Source organism: Oncorhynchus tshawytscha, linkage group LG33 (assembly GCF_018296145.1).
Source record: "Oncorhynchus tshawytscha isolate Ot180627B linkage group LG33, Otsh_v2.0, whole genome shotgun sequence".
NCBI lineage: Eukaryota > Metazoa > Chordata > Actinopteri > Salmoniformes > Salmonidae > Oncorhynchus > Oncorhynchus tshawytscha.
The window spans coordinates 31,547,492-31,565,347 of record NC_056461.1 but is presented as its reverse complement, the minus strand read 5'-3'; the positions used below and the strand labels follow the sequence as shown (position 1 = coordinate 31,565,347).

Below are 17,856 nucleotides of genomic sequence, written 5' to 3'. Positions count from 1 at the left end.
TCTAGTCGGCTGGCCCTCGCTACATATTCATCGCCAGACCCACTGGCTCCAGGTCATCTACAAGTCCATGCTAGGTAAAGCTCCGCCTTATCTCAGTTCACTGGTCACGATGGCAACACCCATCCGTAGCACGCGCTCCAGCAGGTGTATCTCACTGATCATCCCTAAAGCCAACACCTCATTTGGCCGCCTTTTGTTCCAGTTCTCTGCTGCCTGTGACTGGAACGAATTGCAAAAAAAATCGCTGAAGTTGGAGACTTTTATCTCCCTCACCAACTTCAAACATCTGCTATCTGAGCAGCTAACCGATCGCTGCAGCTGTACATAGTCTATCGGTAAATAGCCCACCCAATTTACCTACCTCATCCCCATACTGTTTTTATTTATTTACTTTTCTGCTCTTTTGCACACCAATATCTCTACCTGTACATGACCATCTGATCATCTATCACTCCAGTGTTAATCTGCAAAATTGTAATTATTCGCCTACCTCCTCATGCCTTTTGCACACAATGTATATAGACTCCCCTTTTTTTCTACTGTGTTATTGACTTGTTAATTGTTTACTCCATGTGTAACTCTGTGTTGTCTGTTCACACTGCTATGCTTTATCTTGGCCAGGTCGCAGTTGCAAATGAGAACTTGTTCTCAACTAGCCTACCTGGTTAAATAAAGCTGAAAAAAATAAAAATCTCCTCCCAAGTCCAGGAGTCCAGAACCCTCTGCTCCTGATTACCACGCTGCTTGGTCCTTTTTTGGTGGGTAGTTCTGTAACGGTCGTCGTATGAAGAAGGTGTGGACCAAAGCGCAGCGTGGTAAGTGTTCATGTTATTTTTATTTAAACTGAACACAAAATAACAAGGAGAATGAACAAAAACTAAACAGTCCTGTCAGGTGCAAAAACAAAACAACTACCCACAAAACCCATGTGGGCAAGAGCTACCTAAGTATGTTTCTCAATCAGAGACAACGACAGACAGCTGTCCCTGATTGAGAACCATACCCGGCCAAAAACAAAGAAATACAAAAACATAGAAAAAGCAACATAGAACGCACACCCTAGTCACACCCTGGCCTAACCAAAATAGAGAATAAAAAGCCTCTCTATGGCCAGGGTGTGGTCTACCCACACAATGCATGACAATCACTGGATTAGGTTGCACATAAAAATATTTAGAACCACAACATCACAAGATGATGAAATAAAATATTTTCTTCAATACCATCTCAGTAGTTTATTACACTTTTTAATAAAAACACTGAATTACTTTATAACATTAGATTTTGAGAAAATGAACAACTAAGGAATAATTTTCCACTTCTCTCATAGACTTCTCAAACTCCAACCTCTGTCCTGGTCTGTTTCCTTCCCCAAAAGTCTTCCGATGTTGCGTCTCTGGGTTTAGAATCTGTGTATATACTGGCCTATTTCAGCCATAGTTATGGTATTACTGTTGACTGTTGTGGCTATAGAGAGCAATAGTAATAGTGTATTCTTGTAGGCACTAACTCGTTGGACAAAGCCTATGGGTAAATTAATGGAGTTTTTGTAGGGTTTTTGGATAAACACTGAAAATATGGTGTGGTAAACACAGATCTTATATATTTTGTTCTATGAGAATATCTTCATCGGCGAATGTCACTTTTTGTGAATTTTGATGCATCTTTGTAATAACAAACTATGCACATAAAGTCTTGTTTAACTGTCTGATATTATCTCATAGAAGAAATGTATAAGATATCACAAGCCTGTGTTAACCTCAGACCTTATTTTCAGATTTTATAGAGTACCACAGCATGAGTCATAATACCCATAACAGGTAGCGGTCAAACAATAACATAACAACATTATGACACCACACACACACTCACATATAGACACACTTTCACATACGCTGCTGCTACTCTTTTTATTATATATCCTGACTTCCTAGTCACTTTTACCCCTATCAACATGTACATATTACCTCAATCACATCAACTACCTCGTACCCCTGCATATTGATTGACTCGATACCGGTACTCCTTGTACAAACCCTCGTTATTGATATTGTTGTTTTATTTAGTTACTATTTCATTTTTTTTAATTGATTATTTTAAAAATCATATTTTCGTTTTAGCGAATGTTTCTTACTTTTTAACTCAGCATCGTTGGGAAAGGGCTCGTAAGTAAGCATTTCATGTTCATGTCTGCACCTGTTTTATTCGATGCATGTGACAAATAAAGTTATATTTGATTGATTAGATTTTTTATTTGAGATATCTTAGACTTGTTCTTGCTGGACAGACCTGTGGTGGCTGAACCCTATCCATTGACACCTAATAGCTCTACTAGTGCCCGTTCTACATGGGTCCTCCCGGGTCAGCCCGTTAGTATTTTTCAAGAAGCCTTTTCAAACCTCAAATAACTTACAAGTTTTACATTTCCTGCATTGTAGGAAAGTTCTCCTGCAACAGGTTGATCAAATGTAGATCATATATCTGCAGGTAGGTTAACTATGAATTCAACTGAAGTTTAACAGAGGAATTATTGATCCGATAGACGCATAGGTCTATTGGTGGTGATTAGGGCGAGTTAGCCTCATGCAACGTAAAGTACTTTGAGTCTTAGAAGGGAAAAAAGCACTGCATAAACGCAAATTATCATTTAATCATTACACTTTGGATGGAGCGCCAAGGAATTACGGGAAATGCTGAAGTAGCCTATGTGTACTCTAGCTTGTTTACACTAGCCTCGTCTGTCAATTGGGGCGGCAGGGTAGCCTAGTGGTTAGAGCGTTGGACTAATAACCGGAAGGTTGCAAGTTCAAATCCCCGAGCTGACAAGTTACAAATCTGTCGTTCTGTCCCTGAACAGACAGTTAACCCACTTTTCCTATGCCGTTCAAAATAAGAATTTGTTCATAACTGACTTGTCATAATCAATTAAATAAAGGTTAAAAAAATGCAGGACGCGACTACCTTAAAGGGGAATGCCAAAAAAAAACTTTACCTTAAAGGGGAATGCCAAAAAAAATCCCTATGTTGTTTTGACATGGCAGTAGGCCTTTCAGCCTATGATGATGTGAGATGATTAATAGTGACTCTAAACGGACCGGTCATAGAATAGTGGTGTGTTTAATGAAAGCTAGAGTATGTGTGACATCATCTAGCGAAAGCACTTGGAATATCTGTTAAGAATGAGCTGCTGTATATAGGTGGGTCTTTTTTTGTCCTGAAATTCTGTCCTCATCCGACTACCCCGGCTGTGAGTCGGTACTATTGTATATCTTGTATGTAGACTTTGTGTAAATTCTTCTGTCTGTATTCTGTTTGTACATTTGTCTATTGCTGGCAGCACCAATAACAGAGTTAAATTCTGGGTATGCCTAAATGTACTTAGCAAATTAAAGTGATTCTGAAGGGAGTTCCATTTCTAATTGTTACAAAACTGTAGCTCACTATAACCTCAAATATTCTGGTCAATCTTTCCAAATTAGTAACTATGGCTTTCCTATTGTCACAGTTGCAGATGTGTAGTACTGTGTCAGAAGTTTGAGAGAGAGATAATCCCTTATCAACCAAACATCAGACTGAATTTACAGATGATTAACATAATAACATGGTTATGGACAATTCGAAATGTACTGGGGTGTGGGGGCACAGGGAGGGTAGTGTGTTTTTATATGGGCACAGGGAGGGTAGCGTGTGTTTTATATGGGCACAGGGAGGGTAGTGTGTTTTTATATGGGCACAGGGAGGGTAGCGTGTGTTTTATATGGGCACAGGGAGGGTAATGTGTGTTTTATATGGGCACAGGGAGGGTAATGTGTGTTTTATATGGGCACAGGGAGGGTAGTGTGTGTTTTATATGGGCACAGGGAGGGTAGTGTGTTTTATATGGGCACAGGGAGGGTAGTGTGTGTTTTTATATGGGCACAGGGAGGGTAGTGTGTGTTTTATATGGGCACAGGGAGGGTAGTGTGTGTTTTATATGGGCACAGGGAGGGTAGTGTGTTTTATATGGGCACAGGGAGGGTAGTGTGTGTTTTATATGGGCACAGGGAGGGTAGTGTGTGTTTTTATATGGGCACAGGGAGGGTAGTGTGTGTTTTATATGGGCACAGGGAAGGTAGTGTGTGTTTTATATGGGCACAGGGAGGGTAGTGTGTGTTTTATATGGGCACAGGGAGGGTAGTGTGTGTTTTATATGGGCACAGGGAGGGTAGTGTGTGTTTTATATGGGCACAGGGAGGGTAGTGTGTGTTTTATATGGGCACAGGGAGGGTAGTGTGTGTTTTATATGGGCACAGGGAGGGTAGTGTGTGTTTTATATGGGCACAGGGAGGGTAGTGTGTGTTTTATATGGGCACAGGGAGGGTAGTGTGTGTTTTATATGGGCACAGGGAGGGTAGTGTGTGTTTTATATGGGCACAGGGAGGGTAGTGTGTGTTTTATATGGGCACAGGGAGGGTAGTGTGTTTTATATGGGCACAGGGAGGGTAGTGTGTGTTTTTATATGGGCACAGGGAGGGTAGTGTGTTTTATATGGGCACAGGGAGGGTAGTGTGTGTTTTATATGGGCACAGGGAGGGTAGTGTGTGTTTTATATGGGCACAGGGAGGGTAGTGTGTGTTTTATATGGGCACAGGGAGGGTAGTGTGTGTTTTATATGGGCACAGGGAGGGTAGTGTGTGTTTTATATGGGCACAGGGAGGGTAGTGTGTGTTTTATATGGGCACAGGGAGGGTAGTGTGTGTTTTATATGGGCACAGGGAGGGTAGTGTGTGTTTTTATATGGGCACAGGGAGGGTAGTGTGTGTTTTATATGGGCACAGGGAGGGTAGTGCATTTTTTTCATGATTTACATTCGCCATTTTGCAGGTTTTACTATATAAAGTCTTCCATAAAGCCACATTTCTAGAGGTGGAAAAAGTACTCAATTGTCATACATGAGTAAAAGTAAAGATACCTTAATATAAAATGACTCAAGTAAAAGCGAAAGTCACCCAGTAAAATACTACTTGAGTAAAAGTCTAAAAGTATTTGGTTTTAAATATACTTAAGTATCAAAAGTATAAATCATTTCAAGTTCTTTATATTAGGCAAACCAGACGAGACAATCTTAAAACATTTTTTATTGATGGATAGCCAGGGGCACACTCAGACATAATTTACAAACTGAAGCATGTGTTTAGTGAGTCTGCCAGATCAGAGGCAGTAGGGATGACCAGGGATGTTCTCTTGATAAGTGTGTGAATTGGACCATTTTCTTGTCAAAATGTAACGAGTACTTTTGGGTTTCAGGGAAAATGTATGGAGTAAAAAGTACATTGTCTTCTTTAGGAATGTAGTGAAGTGTTGTGTCTTTGGCTTTGCCGGATTAAGTGATATGACATGCTATTCTATAGAATAATTTCTCCGTAATTAATATCACCTGATTGAGCTAATCATGTAAATGTAATTAACAAGAGAGTCGGGCACCACAAAATAATATTTATAGAGCTGTTATCTTCCGAATAAACTCTTAATGACCTAGTAATATTTTACATCAATAGCAGTCAATATTAATCCTCATCTTAATTCAGTCTCATCCGTCCCTAGCGGGCGGAATAGATATGACAGCTTGTTACACAAAGGAAAAGGGCTGGGTTTGAGTGAAAGAGCGGGAAGACTGAGGGACACAGGGAGAAGCTGTGCTATCGTAAATACAGTATCTGATGCATTCTAAATTACCGCCCATTTGGAAAAGGAAAATGCAATAAATATTTACTCTGAGCTGCGCTTCGGTAGGTTGGTGGTAGATGGAAGGCCGTGTTGCCAAACCGAGTCCTTTGAAGAATGTCTCTGGTTGTCAATTGGATACGTTGTAGTAACGTCGTTGGGTGATAGACAGATTACGTCATTGGGTGATAGACAGGATACTCTGTCTGTTTTTCCTAACTCTCTGCCTCTGCTGTTGCTAACTCAACGGCTAGGAGGTATCACTTCTGTAGTGAAAAAGAGTTCAAAGTTCATACCATTCGCAACCAAAGCGCACGCTGCTGTTGGATTCGTTCTGTAATTATTATCTGAACCATTCTGACATATAAATCTAGTGTCAAAATTTTGAAAATCTGAAAATCTGATTTCCCCCCAGCTAATCATTGTATGCAGCCAGTGCCACAAAACCAAGTGGTAGTGGAAATGTCGATATCCACGTTTATAACCACATGTTTGCTACAGTTATTGTTATTTATGGTGGTAATCATTATTTTTGGAGTTCATTTTATAAGGGTGGAGGGTGTGGATATTATTTTACAGTACAAGGGGAGGGTCATGTGAACATGTTTTTACACTGGGGGGTGTTTTAAAAAGAAGTTGTATTTACTGGAATTATCCACAGACAGTTGGAGAGCTGAGGCTAGGTTTACTTACTGGAATACACACTAAGACCTTTGACCTTTTTGGTCTAAGCTGTTGCAAAATAAACTGTACTAGCTACGAGTGGTTTTTCAAAGTATAAATCAATTTTCATAAAATAAAGCTGATAGATAATTCTCAGTCACAGGCTCGGATTTAAAAAAACGTGTATATATATATATATATATATATTTGCAGAAGTATGGCAAGTTTTTGGACATTTTGTGAGTGTGTGTTTGTTTCTCATTGTAGGTCATTGATCTTCTTTTATTTGACTTTAGGTTAAACAGTGACGGCAAGCTTTTAGTCATACCTTCCCCCTTGTCCTTCCCACCTTCTCCATATAAACATTCACCCTTCTGCAGATTGTTTTACTTTTTGACCTGTGAGCCACCATGGAGTTGTCTGTTCTCTGGAGTTTGTCTGTAGCACTGCTGATATGTCCTCTTTATATGGGTGAGTGTCTTGACATGGCTTTTATATTCAAACTGCTGCTGTTGGCTTTTCTTACCTTTTAGAAACATTTGTCCCATATGCTCCTGTATTCTGGATAGTATAACAATGGATGGAAAATAAATGTATGTACTCAACATAAATATAGCCAGGAAGGATTTGTTTTTAACCACGTGTGTTGTTTTTGATAGGATTCACTGTCTGTACTTTTTGACTGGGTGTTCATCAAAGTGAGACTTTATGTTTGGGGTGATTATATTAATATTGTTGAATATCATAATATTCAACATAAATTATAATTAGGGTCTTAAATTTCACTCGTGTACCTACACACACATGTTCAGCTTTGACTCCATCCATTAGGGTTCTGTATACTATTAAGAATTCTGGGTTGGTAAAACTCGGATGTGTTCTGGTATTCTAGCCAGAATCCCAACATGGCCCAGGCCAGTCATACAGGCATGCACGTGTAAAATAAATGGACATTTTCCCACACTGACCCCACAGGTGTAGGTGTTCTGTGTGAAGTCACCTGTAATGAGGAGAGAATGGGCATGGAAGGAGGTAGTTACACTCTCACTAAGAAGCTTGAGTATGGCAGCATTATGATATACCATTGTCCAGAAGGGTACTATCCACATCCTGCTTTAACTCGCTCGTGCCTGAAAAGCGGAACTTGGAAGCCACCACCAAAAAGAAGACCTCCTCAGCAGTGCAAAAGTAAGTGACGATGCCTGATATCTTCCACGAAGACAGTATTTGAAATAAGAGAAATGCTACTGAAACAGGACCATCCATTTTGTTTTCTTCTTCTTTAGTGATCGAATGCCCCAACCCCTTGGTTTTAGAAAGTGGTTCTGTCTTGCCTGTACAATCGCAATATTTTGTCAACAATAAGACCACGTATGAGTGTTATTCGGGATACTCACTGCGCGGCTCAGCCTCCCGTGTGTGCCAAGTCAATGGGAAGTGGAGTGGGGGCACACCCATATGCAGCCGTGACTGTGAGTAGAAAACTGTCAACTGTCTCTCCGTTTATCTCCTCAGGACCCTCTGGTCGGAATGACACATTATAAATGGCGTTCAGTGCCACAGCCTACACAATAACTACCTATGCAACATGCTATACTCTTCCTGCCTCCCTGACACCCTCCCTCTCCATTTGTCTCTGACTTTCTCCCACCGTTCTCTTACAGCAGGAAGTGAAGATCGCTGTGCTGACCCTGGGATTCCAGCAGGTGCTAGGAGGTCTGGTTCCAGTTTTGGCATTGACGACATATTGTCTTACCGCTGTGACGACAGCTTACATTTGTTGGGGTCAAAGACACGTGTATGTCAAGAGAGTGGCCAATGGACTGGGACTGAGCCTCAATGTTACTGTAAGGCCCAGAAAGACACCCAAAACAATAACAGTTTTCCAAGCAACACAACGCAGTCACGACTAGTCCATTGCTCAAAGATGCCAAAAGATTGTCATGTACAGTCCACTGTGAAAAATAGAGATTTATCCTGTGGTTGTCTGATTCTTTTGTTCTTGTTGCAGACAAACACACGTATGACACTGCACTGGAGGTCACGGAGGCCTTCGGCAGTGCTATCAGAGAGAGCCTTCAGATGGCAGCGCCCGTTGGTAGGTCTTCATAGCACCTAATATATCATCAATTGTTTATTTGTTGAAGTCTTTATTCCATTTTCATTCACCATAACTTTATCGGTATACAGTGCATTCAGAAAGTATTCAGACCCCTTGACGTTTTCCACATTTTGTCACGTTACAGCCTTATTCTAAAATAGATTAAATTGTTTTTCCTCGTTAATCTACACCCAATACACCATAATGACAGAGAAAAACAGTTTATACATTTTTTTCAAATATATTACAGGTAAAAAACTGAAATATCACATCATTATTCAAACCATTTACTCAGTACTTTGTTGAAGCACCTTTGGCAGCGATTACAGCCTTGAGTCTTCTTGGGTATTACACTACAAGCTTGGCACACCTGTATTTGGGGAGTTTCACCCATTCTTCTCTGCAGATCTTCTCAAGCTCTGTGAGGTTGGATGTGGAGCGTCTCTGCACAGCTATTTTCAGGGCTCTCCAGAGATGTTAGATCAGGTTCAAGTCCGGGCTCTGGCTGTGCCACTCAAGGATATTCAGAGACTTGTCCCGAAGCCACTTCTGCATTCTCTTGGCTGTGTGCTTAGGGTCATTGTCCTGTTGGAAGGTGAACCTTCGCCCCAGTTTAAGTTCCTGAGCACTCTGGATCATGTGTTTTTTTTTATCAAGGATCACTCTGTACTTTGCTCCGTTCATCTTTCCCTCGATCTTAACTAGTCTCCCAGTCCCTGCCACTGAAAAACATCCCCACAGCATGATGCTGCCACACCATGCTTCATCGTGACAGTTGGCATTCAGGCCAAAGAGTTCAATCTTGGTTTCATCAGACCAGAGATTCTTGTTTCTCATGGTCTTAGAGTCTTTGGGTGCCTTTTGGCCAATTCCAAGCGGGCTGTGCCTTTTACTGAGGAGTGGCTTCCGTCTGGCCACTCTATCATAAAGGCCTGATTGGTGAAGTGCTGCAGAGATGGTTGTCCTTCTGGAAGGTTCTCCCATCTCCACAGAGCTCTGTCAGAGTGACCATCAGGTTCTTGGTCACCTCCCTGATCAAGGCTCTTCTCCCCCGATTGCTCAGTTTGGGCGGGCGGCCAGCTCTAGGGAGAGTCTTGGTGGTTCCAAACTTCTTCCATTTAAGAAAGCCACCGTGTTCTTGGGGACCTTCAATGCTGCAGACATTTTTTGGTACCCTTCCCCAGATCTGTGCCTCAGCACAATCCTGTCTCAGAGCTCTTCGGACAATTCCTGTCGACCTCATGGCTTGGTTTTTGCTCTGACATGCACGGTCAACTGTGGCACCTGATATAGACAGGTGTGTGCCTTTCCAAATCATGTCCAGTCAATAGAATTTACCACAGGTGGGCTCCAATCAAGTTGTAAAAACATCTCAAGGATGATTAACGGAAACAGGATGCACCGGAGCTCAATTTCGAGTCTCATAGCAAAGGGTCTGAAGTCGGAAGTTTACATACACTTAGGTTGGAGTCATTAAAACTTGTTTTTCAACCACTCCACAAATTTCTTGTTAACAAACTATAGTTTTGGCAAGTTGGTTAGGACATCTACTTTGTGCATGACACAAGTCATTTTTCCAATAATTGTTTACAGACAGATTATTTCACTTATAATTCACTGCATCACAATTCCAGTGGGTCAGAAGTTTACATACACTGCCTTTTAAAAAGCTTGGAAAATTCCAGAAGATTACGTCATGGCTTCAGAAGCTTCTGATAGCATAAATGACATAACTTTAGTCAATTGGAGGTGTACTTGTGGATGCATTTCAAGGTGTACCTTCAAACTCAGTGCCTCTTTGCTTGACATCATGGGAAAATCTAAAGAAATCAGCCAAGACCTCAGAAACTAAATTGTAGACCTCCGCAAGTCTGGTTCATCCTTGGGAACAATTTCCAAACGCCCGAAGGTACCACGTTCATCTGTACAAACAATAGTATGCAAGTATAAACACCATGAGACCACGCAGCCATCATACCGCTCAGGAAGGAGATGCGTTCTGTCTCCTAGAGATGAAAGTACTTTGGTGCGAAAAGTGCAAATCAATCACAGAACAACAGCAAAGGACCTTGTGAAGATGCTGGAGGAAACGGGTACAAAAGTATCCATATCCACAGTAAAATGAGTCCTATATCAACATAACCTGATAGGCCGCTTAGCAAGGAAGAAGCCACTGCTCCAAAACAGCCATTAAAAAATCCAGACTACGGTTAGCAATTGCACATGGGGACAAAGATTGTACCTTTTGGAGAAATGTCCTCTGGTCTGATGTAACAAAAATAGAACTGTTTGGCCATAATGGCCATCGTTATGTTTGGAGGAAAAGTGGGAGGCTTGCAAGCCGAAGAACACCACCCCAACCGTGAAGCACGGGGGTGGCAGCATCATTTTGTGGGTGTGCTTTGCTGCAGGAGGGACTGGTGCACTTCACAAAATGATGGAATCATGAGGTAGGAAAATTATGTGGATATATTGAAGCAACATCTCAAGACATCAGTCAGGACGTTAAAGCTTGGTCACAAATGGGTCTTCCAAATGGACACAGGCCCCAAGCATACTTCCAAAGTTGTGGCAAAATGGCTTAAGGACAACAAAATCAAGGTATTGGAGTGGCCATCACAAAGCCCGGAACTACAAACCTGACTTCGTTACACCAGCTCTGTCAGGGGGAATGGGCCAAAATTCCCCCAACTTATTGTGGGAAGGTTGTGGAAGGCTACCCAAGTTAAACAATTTAAAGGCACTGCTACCAGATACACTCAATTAGTATGTAAAATTCTGACCCACTGGCAATGTGATGAAAGAAATAAAAGCTGAAATAAATCACTCTACTATTATTCTGACATTTCACATTCTTAAAATAAAGGTGGTGACCCTAACTGACCTAAGATAGGGAATTTTTACTGACTTCAACTGTAAATAAGGTATTTCTGTTTTTTATTTTTAATACATTTGCAACCATTTCTAAAAACCTGTTTTTGCTTTGTTATTATGTGTGTAGATTGATGAGGAACTGTTTTTATTTAATCCATTTTAGAATAAGGCTGTAACGTAACAAAATGTGGAAAAAATGAAGGGGTCTGAATACTTTCCGAATGCACTGTATTTGCTAAACCTTTCACATATCCTCAAATATCCTCCTTTTCCACCTGTGATTGTCAAAGTAATATATCCTGCTGGTGCCTTTCAGATGACACAGATCAGGAAGGAAAGAAGATCACAATAGATAAAGGTGGAAAGCTTAACATGTACATTGCTATGGACATATCTGACAGCATTGCGGAGACAGACTTTAACAGTGCAAGAAATGCTGTCAAGAAACTTATCACAAAGGTGTGTCACGAGTCACTCACAAAGTATGTTATGTAGCTGATAGAAATGTCTGACAATATGGAATCAGTTATTGGTTTACCACAGTGTTCCTCTCACATTCTTTGACAGATCATTAAACATTATCCTGTTTTGTGTCTTCACCTTTCACAGGTTAGCTCCTTTTCAGTCAGCCCAAATTACGAAATAATTTTCTTCGCCTCTGACGTATTAGAGGTTGTCAACATAATAGATTTTTCTGGAGATAAAAGAAAACCACTTGAGAAAGTCTTGGATGACTTGGACAACTTTAAATATGATGGTGAGCAAAACATTTACCATATACTGTATGTACTTACATCATCATTGCCCAAACAATACACTTATCCAGTGGCTAGGTCAAATGTAATGTGACAAACAGTGTGTTTATGTGTGTGCGCATATACTTTTTCACAGCTAGAGATAATGTTGGGACCAATCTCAACCTTGCATTTAAAACCATCCTGGAACGCATGGCTATCCAAAAACAACGAAATGAAATGCTATTCATGGAGATCCACCATGTCCTCATCTTCTTCACAGATGGTACTGTATTGCTATTATTCATGTATATTTGTATGGAAAGTATTTGAATGTATTGCAATTCGTAGCTTCTTTTTTTTTTAAAGCTTTTGTTCACCTTTGGTCAGCTCAGTAATAATCCCTTGAATCTCTTTACTTGCAGGTGCTTACAACATGGGGGGTAGCCCTGAAAACACAATGGCCAAAATTAGGGAATCGGTGTACATGAATAACAAGACAAAACGGGAAAAATATCTTGGTGAGGTCAAAACTTTTTGTGTGGTCATAACATTTAACAACAACCTGACATTCTACTCTCAACTATTCTCCTCCTTTTGAAGGCCCTCAGATCAATTTACTCCAAAAATATTTTAGGAACTGTCACGATCGTTGGAATAAATGGACGAAGGCGCAGCGTGCGCAGAGTTCCACTTGTTTTAATAAATGAAACTCACCAAAAACAATACCGAACAAACAAAACGTGAAGTAAATGCAGTGTTGACAGGCACTACACAAAAACAAGATCCCACAAACAACAGGTGGAAAAGGCTGCCTAAATATGATCCCCAATCAGAGACAACGATAAACAGCTGCCTCTGATTGGGAACCATACCAGGCCAACAAAGAAATAGAAAACATAGATTGCCCACCCTAGTCACACCCTGACCTAACCAAATAGAGAATTAAAAGGATCTCTAAGGTCAGGGTGTGACAGGAACTGTCAGGATCTTAACTTACTGTTCCGAGTTAAAAATAGTAGAATACACAAGGTGGAATTTGTTTGTGCATCAGCAGTTTCTCTTGTTATGTCAGTCACTGATAGTCAATTAGCCCACCCCCAATAAAGTTGCCCATCCCTGGTGGCTTTCTAGCTATAGACTGAGCAAGGCCAAACACACACACACACACCAGTTTGCTCAGGAATAAATCAACCATTTCTGAACAATGATTTGTGGCACTCAGCACTCAGTACAATATTCAAATTCAAGCCAGCTATTGTCTCAAGTAGGTTACCGTTCTTGATTCATCTCATGCCTAATGTTTTTGCCACTTCCTCTTGTTTTTTTTTTAGATGTTTATGTTTTTGGTGTCGGAAGTGACATTTTTGATGAAGATATCATGCCACTAGTGACAAAAAGGAACGGCGAGAGGCATTATTTTAAACTAAAGAATGTTATTGATTTGGAAAAAACCTTTGATGATATAATTGGTAAGAGTCCTAAATTAAACAACAATATAGAAGAATGTGTAGATTTCTATGCGTCTCTGCATGGATATTATTCTGTATTTTAGTGTCTTTGTATCAGTGTGTTGAGTCACCTCTCTCCTCCACATAGATGAAAGCCAGGTTGTGGGTGTTTGTGGACTCCATAAAAACTATGATGACAATACCCCAAACACCATACGTCAAAGATACCCCTGGATGGCACGGATTGACAACACAGTAACAACACAGTGCCTGATTTTCACCCTTGATTATTTCATCAATGACCCAGTGGCCTTTCTGTGGCCTTCATGTTCAGATTTGATTTAGTGTGCACTGTCATTACCAATACATGACAGATATACTAACTTATAATTGATTCGATTTCATTTAAATGATAATATTTAAGTTAGAATTTGATTTGATCACTAACAGTATACAGTAGACCTCGCCTGTCATTTAAGTCCTGAATTCAATCATCACTCGTAGTGTGCTTCTGCAAAGCAATGTTTCAGGTTATTTGTGCTATGGGAGTGACAAATGGCTGACACACACCTCCCATACTCTATCTCATCCCAGTGCACAAAAAAATGAAATCCTGTTGACATTTAAATTAGATATTGATGCAAATGCTTGCCTGTTGTCATTTACTGTATGTATGTTCAACCTCTCTCTCCTGATACCATAGCACGAGGAAGGAAAAGCTAGTAAATGCATGGGGTCTCTGGTCACTCGCCGCTTCATCTTGACCGCTGCTCACTGCTTCAAGTTCGATGACAAGGCAGACAATATCCGTATTGCAATGGGGGAAAATCAAGGTATAACCAGCCCCCCTCAAAAACATTTGCACTTACACCTAAACAATTTTTTGTTGAATAATCTTGTTTTTTTTAAGTGATTATCATCATTACTAGGAAATATGTCCGGATGCCACATTTACTTGAACAAGTAACCTGGTGATATTGTAAGTTGTAAGCAACATGTTTGTTGAATTACACTCTAGTTCTGCCTCTTAACAGTTATAAAGGGAGCATCACGTATAATATTACATCCTGATTATAATATCAACGGTAAAAAGAATGACGGGATAAACGAGTTCTATGATTACGACGTAGCTCTCATCAAACTGAAGAATGATGTAGATGTCTCTATCCACATAAGGTAAGACTTCTGATATTATTCTGAAGGTAACCAGATTGAATATGATGACACAGCCCTTCAGATCTGAATCTAAATCATCTCTGTAGTAACGTGTGAAGCACACGTTGTTTCCTTTACGCATTCTTGCTTTACTGTGTTCCTCAGACCAATTTGCATCCCTTGCACAAAGGAAACAAGTGGCGCTTTAAGACTGGTAGGAGAGGCTATCACCTGCAAGCAACAAGGTACAGTTACAGCACACACAGCCTATCCACCAAGATACAAGGTTCATCTAGGCACTGTATGTTGCCTTGCCTCATATATTGTTATCCTTGCAGAACAGCTATTGTTCAAAAATCCATTAGAAGAAGTCAGTTTCATTTCATATGATAAAAAGGAACAAATGGATCAACGTAGCGATGCCAGACTAAAGCTTCAGGATCAGGTGAGTGCTTGTATGATGTCTGACCACACACACACACACCAATGGATGATGCCCATATGTGCGCCTCTCATATATTTTTCTCTTTAGTTGAGGGACAATTGTATCGAAATGGCTGTTACTGAGGTAGAAGGCATAACACCACTTAATCTAAAGGATATTGTGACTGATAACTTCCTGTGCACGGGTGGGAAACAACCTACTAGAGATAATGTTGCCTGCAAAGGTATGTTAACAGTTCATGGAACATTAGATGAGGAACTCACTGTTTGTTTATATCTGTTCTCAATGTAATGCAAACCTTGTGATTTGAATTAGTATTATTGTAATAGAAGTATTGTAACTTGTTAAAGATGAAAAGGGTTCTCTATTACTTTGTCTTACCTTTTCATTTGTTTGCATGTGTGTACTTGTGTGTGTGCGTGTGCGTGTGTGCAGGTGACTCCGGTGGAGCTGTGTTTAAGGACTATGATGAACACCGCACCATCCAGGTGAGACATTCTGGCCATATCTACAGTACATACAGCAGAGAAACAGGCTCTAGCAAAGTGGCAACTTTCTATCTACTTTCCACATACTTTTTGTGCTTTTCTTTTTTCTACAATGATTATTCCATATTTATTTCTGTAAAATGTATTTGCAAACCTCTGGGGTCTTCGTAATCGACAGGTGATTAGTACTGTACTGACACCTCTTCCATTGTTCATAGGTTGGCGTGATCAGCTGGGGAACCAAGAACCTGTGCCCTGGTGGTAACAGTGATGTCAAACAGGAGTCTAGTGAAAAGTCCAGAGATTTCCACATCAACCTCTTTAAAGTTGTGCCGTTTCTAAAGAAGTATTTGGGGAATGATACAGAAGATTATCAACCTCTTGAGTTTTTAGAGAATTGAAGAGTTTCATTCCAAAACACTCTATTTTCAGAAATGTTGGTTAAGTATCTTTTCTGTTTAAAGAACTTATACAAGAGATTGGTGTGTTTTTTCACCCTAATTATGGCATCGTTATTCAATGACAGGTATTTGTTTCAAATCGATCACTTGATGGTTTCATTTCAGAGAAACAAATGTTTTTTTGGCAAAACTTTTTTTTTACACAGTCAAATGTAAACACAAGAACTGTACAAATGAAACATTTGTAACATCAATATAAAAATGAAAAAAATATTCAAGACAGTAATATGAGATCTATATGTAAAACATTTACATTTGACATTTAGTGGATGCTCATATCCATAGTGACTCAGTCATCTTAAGATAGCTAGGTGAGACAACCACATAGCATAGTCAAATTGAGTAAACAAACATTCCATTCCAACTAAACAATGGATATATACTGTAGCTTTTTGCAAAACACCACATTTAATACATATCTACAATCTATTAATAAAAAAAATCTGATAACAGTAATATTTTACACACACACACACGAAAGTACCCATAAGCAATAATTTCTAGTGAAAAAAACACAAATGTGAAAAATGTGTATACAACGTTTAAGAAATAGAGACCGTGATGAAGATGTCTTAACAAAAGTTGATTTACAATCATGTATCTACTGCAATGAACAGACACGTCTTACAAAAATAGGTTGTTGAATCGAACTCTAGTTATCAATGAAAGTGTTCTTAACTAATGATAATTAATAAACTCATTACCTCACCTTCAAGCATTTCCTTTCTGTAGTCCATCCATGTATAATGCCTGGTTTTAAAGCCTCTTGGTCTTTTCTCATTTGAAAAAAAGTCCGTCCTCCACCCTCTCTCTCTCTCGCTCTTCTGTCCTCTCTCCTCCATGACCCAGAAACCAATCAGTGTTTGAGTAGTATGAGGCCTTTTCTCGTTTGGGAAAAGTCCTTCCTCTCTCCTCCATGACCCAGAAACCGATCAGTGTTGAATGGTCGAGGAGTGTGTCAATTCGTTATTAATATTGAGTTACCTGACCTTTTGTCGTCAGAACAGCCTCAATTCATCGGGACATGGACTCGACAAGGTGTCGAAGGCGTTCCACAGGGTTGTTGACTCCAATTGCTTCCCACACTTGTGTCAAATTGGCTGACTGTTGTTGAGCGTGAAAACCCAGCAGTGTTTCAGTTCTTGACACTCTCAAACCAAGGCACTTAAATATTTTGTCTTCCCATTCACCCTCTGAATGCACACATAGACAATCCATGTCTCCTCCACTTCATCTGTACTGATTGAAGTGGAGGTAGGGGATCATAGCTTTCACCTGGTCAGTTTGTCATGGAAAGAGCAGGTGTTCCTAACGTGTTTTGTACACTCAGTGTATACGATCAAAGACCGAGACGTCACAGTGGCCATTTAATAAGCGGAACTATTTATTGAGGAATTGGCTATTGATGATATCTGCGTTTTCTGTGAAAAAGAAGGTGAGAATCTGTCTCACTTGTTCTTTGAATGTAAATTTGTGTCCGAATTTTGGGAAAACCTTGCAAAGTACTTATTTATCATCATGAACACTGCCTATAATTTTAACATAAAATATATATGTTACTATTGCGATGATAACAAAACCACTGAAATGATTGGTAATTTTTTAATGTTGCCAAGTACTTTATACACAAACAAAAATTCCAAAATTCTATACCAAAATTACCAATTTTTCTGATTTAATTTAATTATCTTATTAAAACACTCACCATAGTGAATAACAAAAAGAATAACATCTTCATGAATCATTATAATAAGATATTTTCAGAGTGAATATAATTGCAA

The 17,856-nt window shown here is 39.9% G+C and overlaps 1 protein-coding gene across 3 annotated transcripts; it reads left to right on the top strand.

The window, feature by feature from the left end:
* Nucleotides 1-780: 780 nt before the first annotated feature.
* cfbl (complement factor b, like) lies at nt 781-16,790 on the top strand. 3 transcript variants are annotated; one of them, XM_024397778.2, is made up of 18 exons: nt 781-815; nt 7,342-7,554; nt 7,653-7,838; nt 8,031-8,213; nt 8,378-8,464; nt 11,658-11,800; nt 11,951-12,098; nt 12,233-12,361; nt 12,501-12,596; nt 13,410-13,547; nt 13,675-13,781; nt 14,230-14,359; nt 14,561-14,702; nt 14,847-14,926; nt 15,020-15,126; nt 15,214-15,349; nt 15,562-15,614; nt 15,833-16,790. In XM_024397778.2, the coding sequence occupies exons 1-18, from the start codon at nt 785-787 to the stop codon at nt 16,013-16,015; spliced, it is 2,292 nt and encodes a 763-aa protein (XP_024253546.2). In that variant the 5' UTR covers nt 781-784; the 3' UTR covers nt 16,016-16,790. The 3 variants fall into 3 exon arrangements, with proteins under 3 accessions (XP_024253546.2, XP_024253545.2, XP_024253544.2); XM_024397777.2 differs by lacking the exon at nt 781-815 and adding an exon at nt 6,747-6,837; XM_024397776.2 differs by lacking the exon at nt 781-815 and adding an exon at nt 6,772-6,837 and having other exon boundaries at nt 7,333-7,554.
* Nucleotides 16,791-17,856: the final 1,066 nt, after the last annotated feature.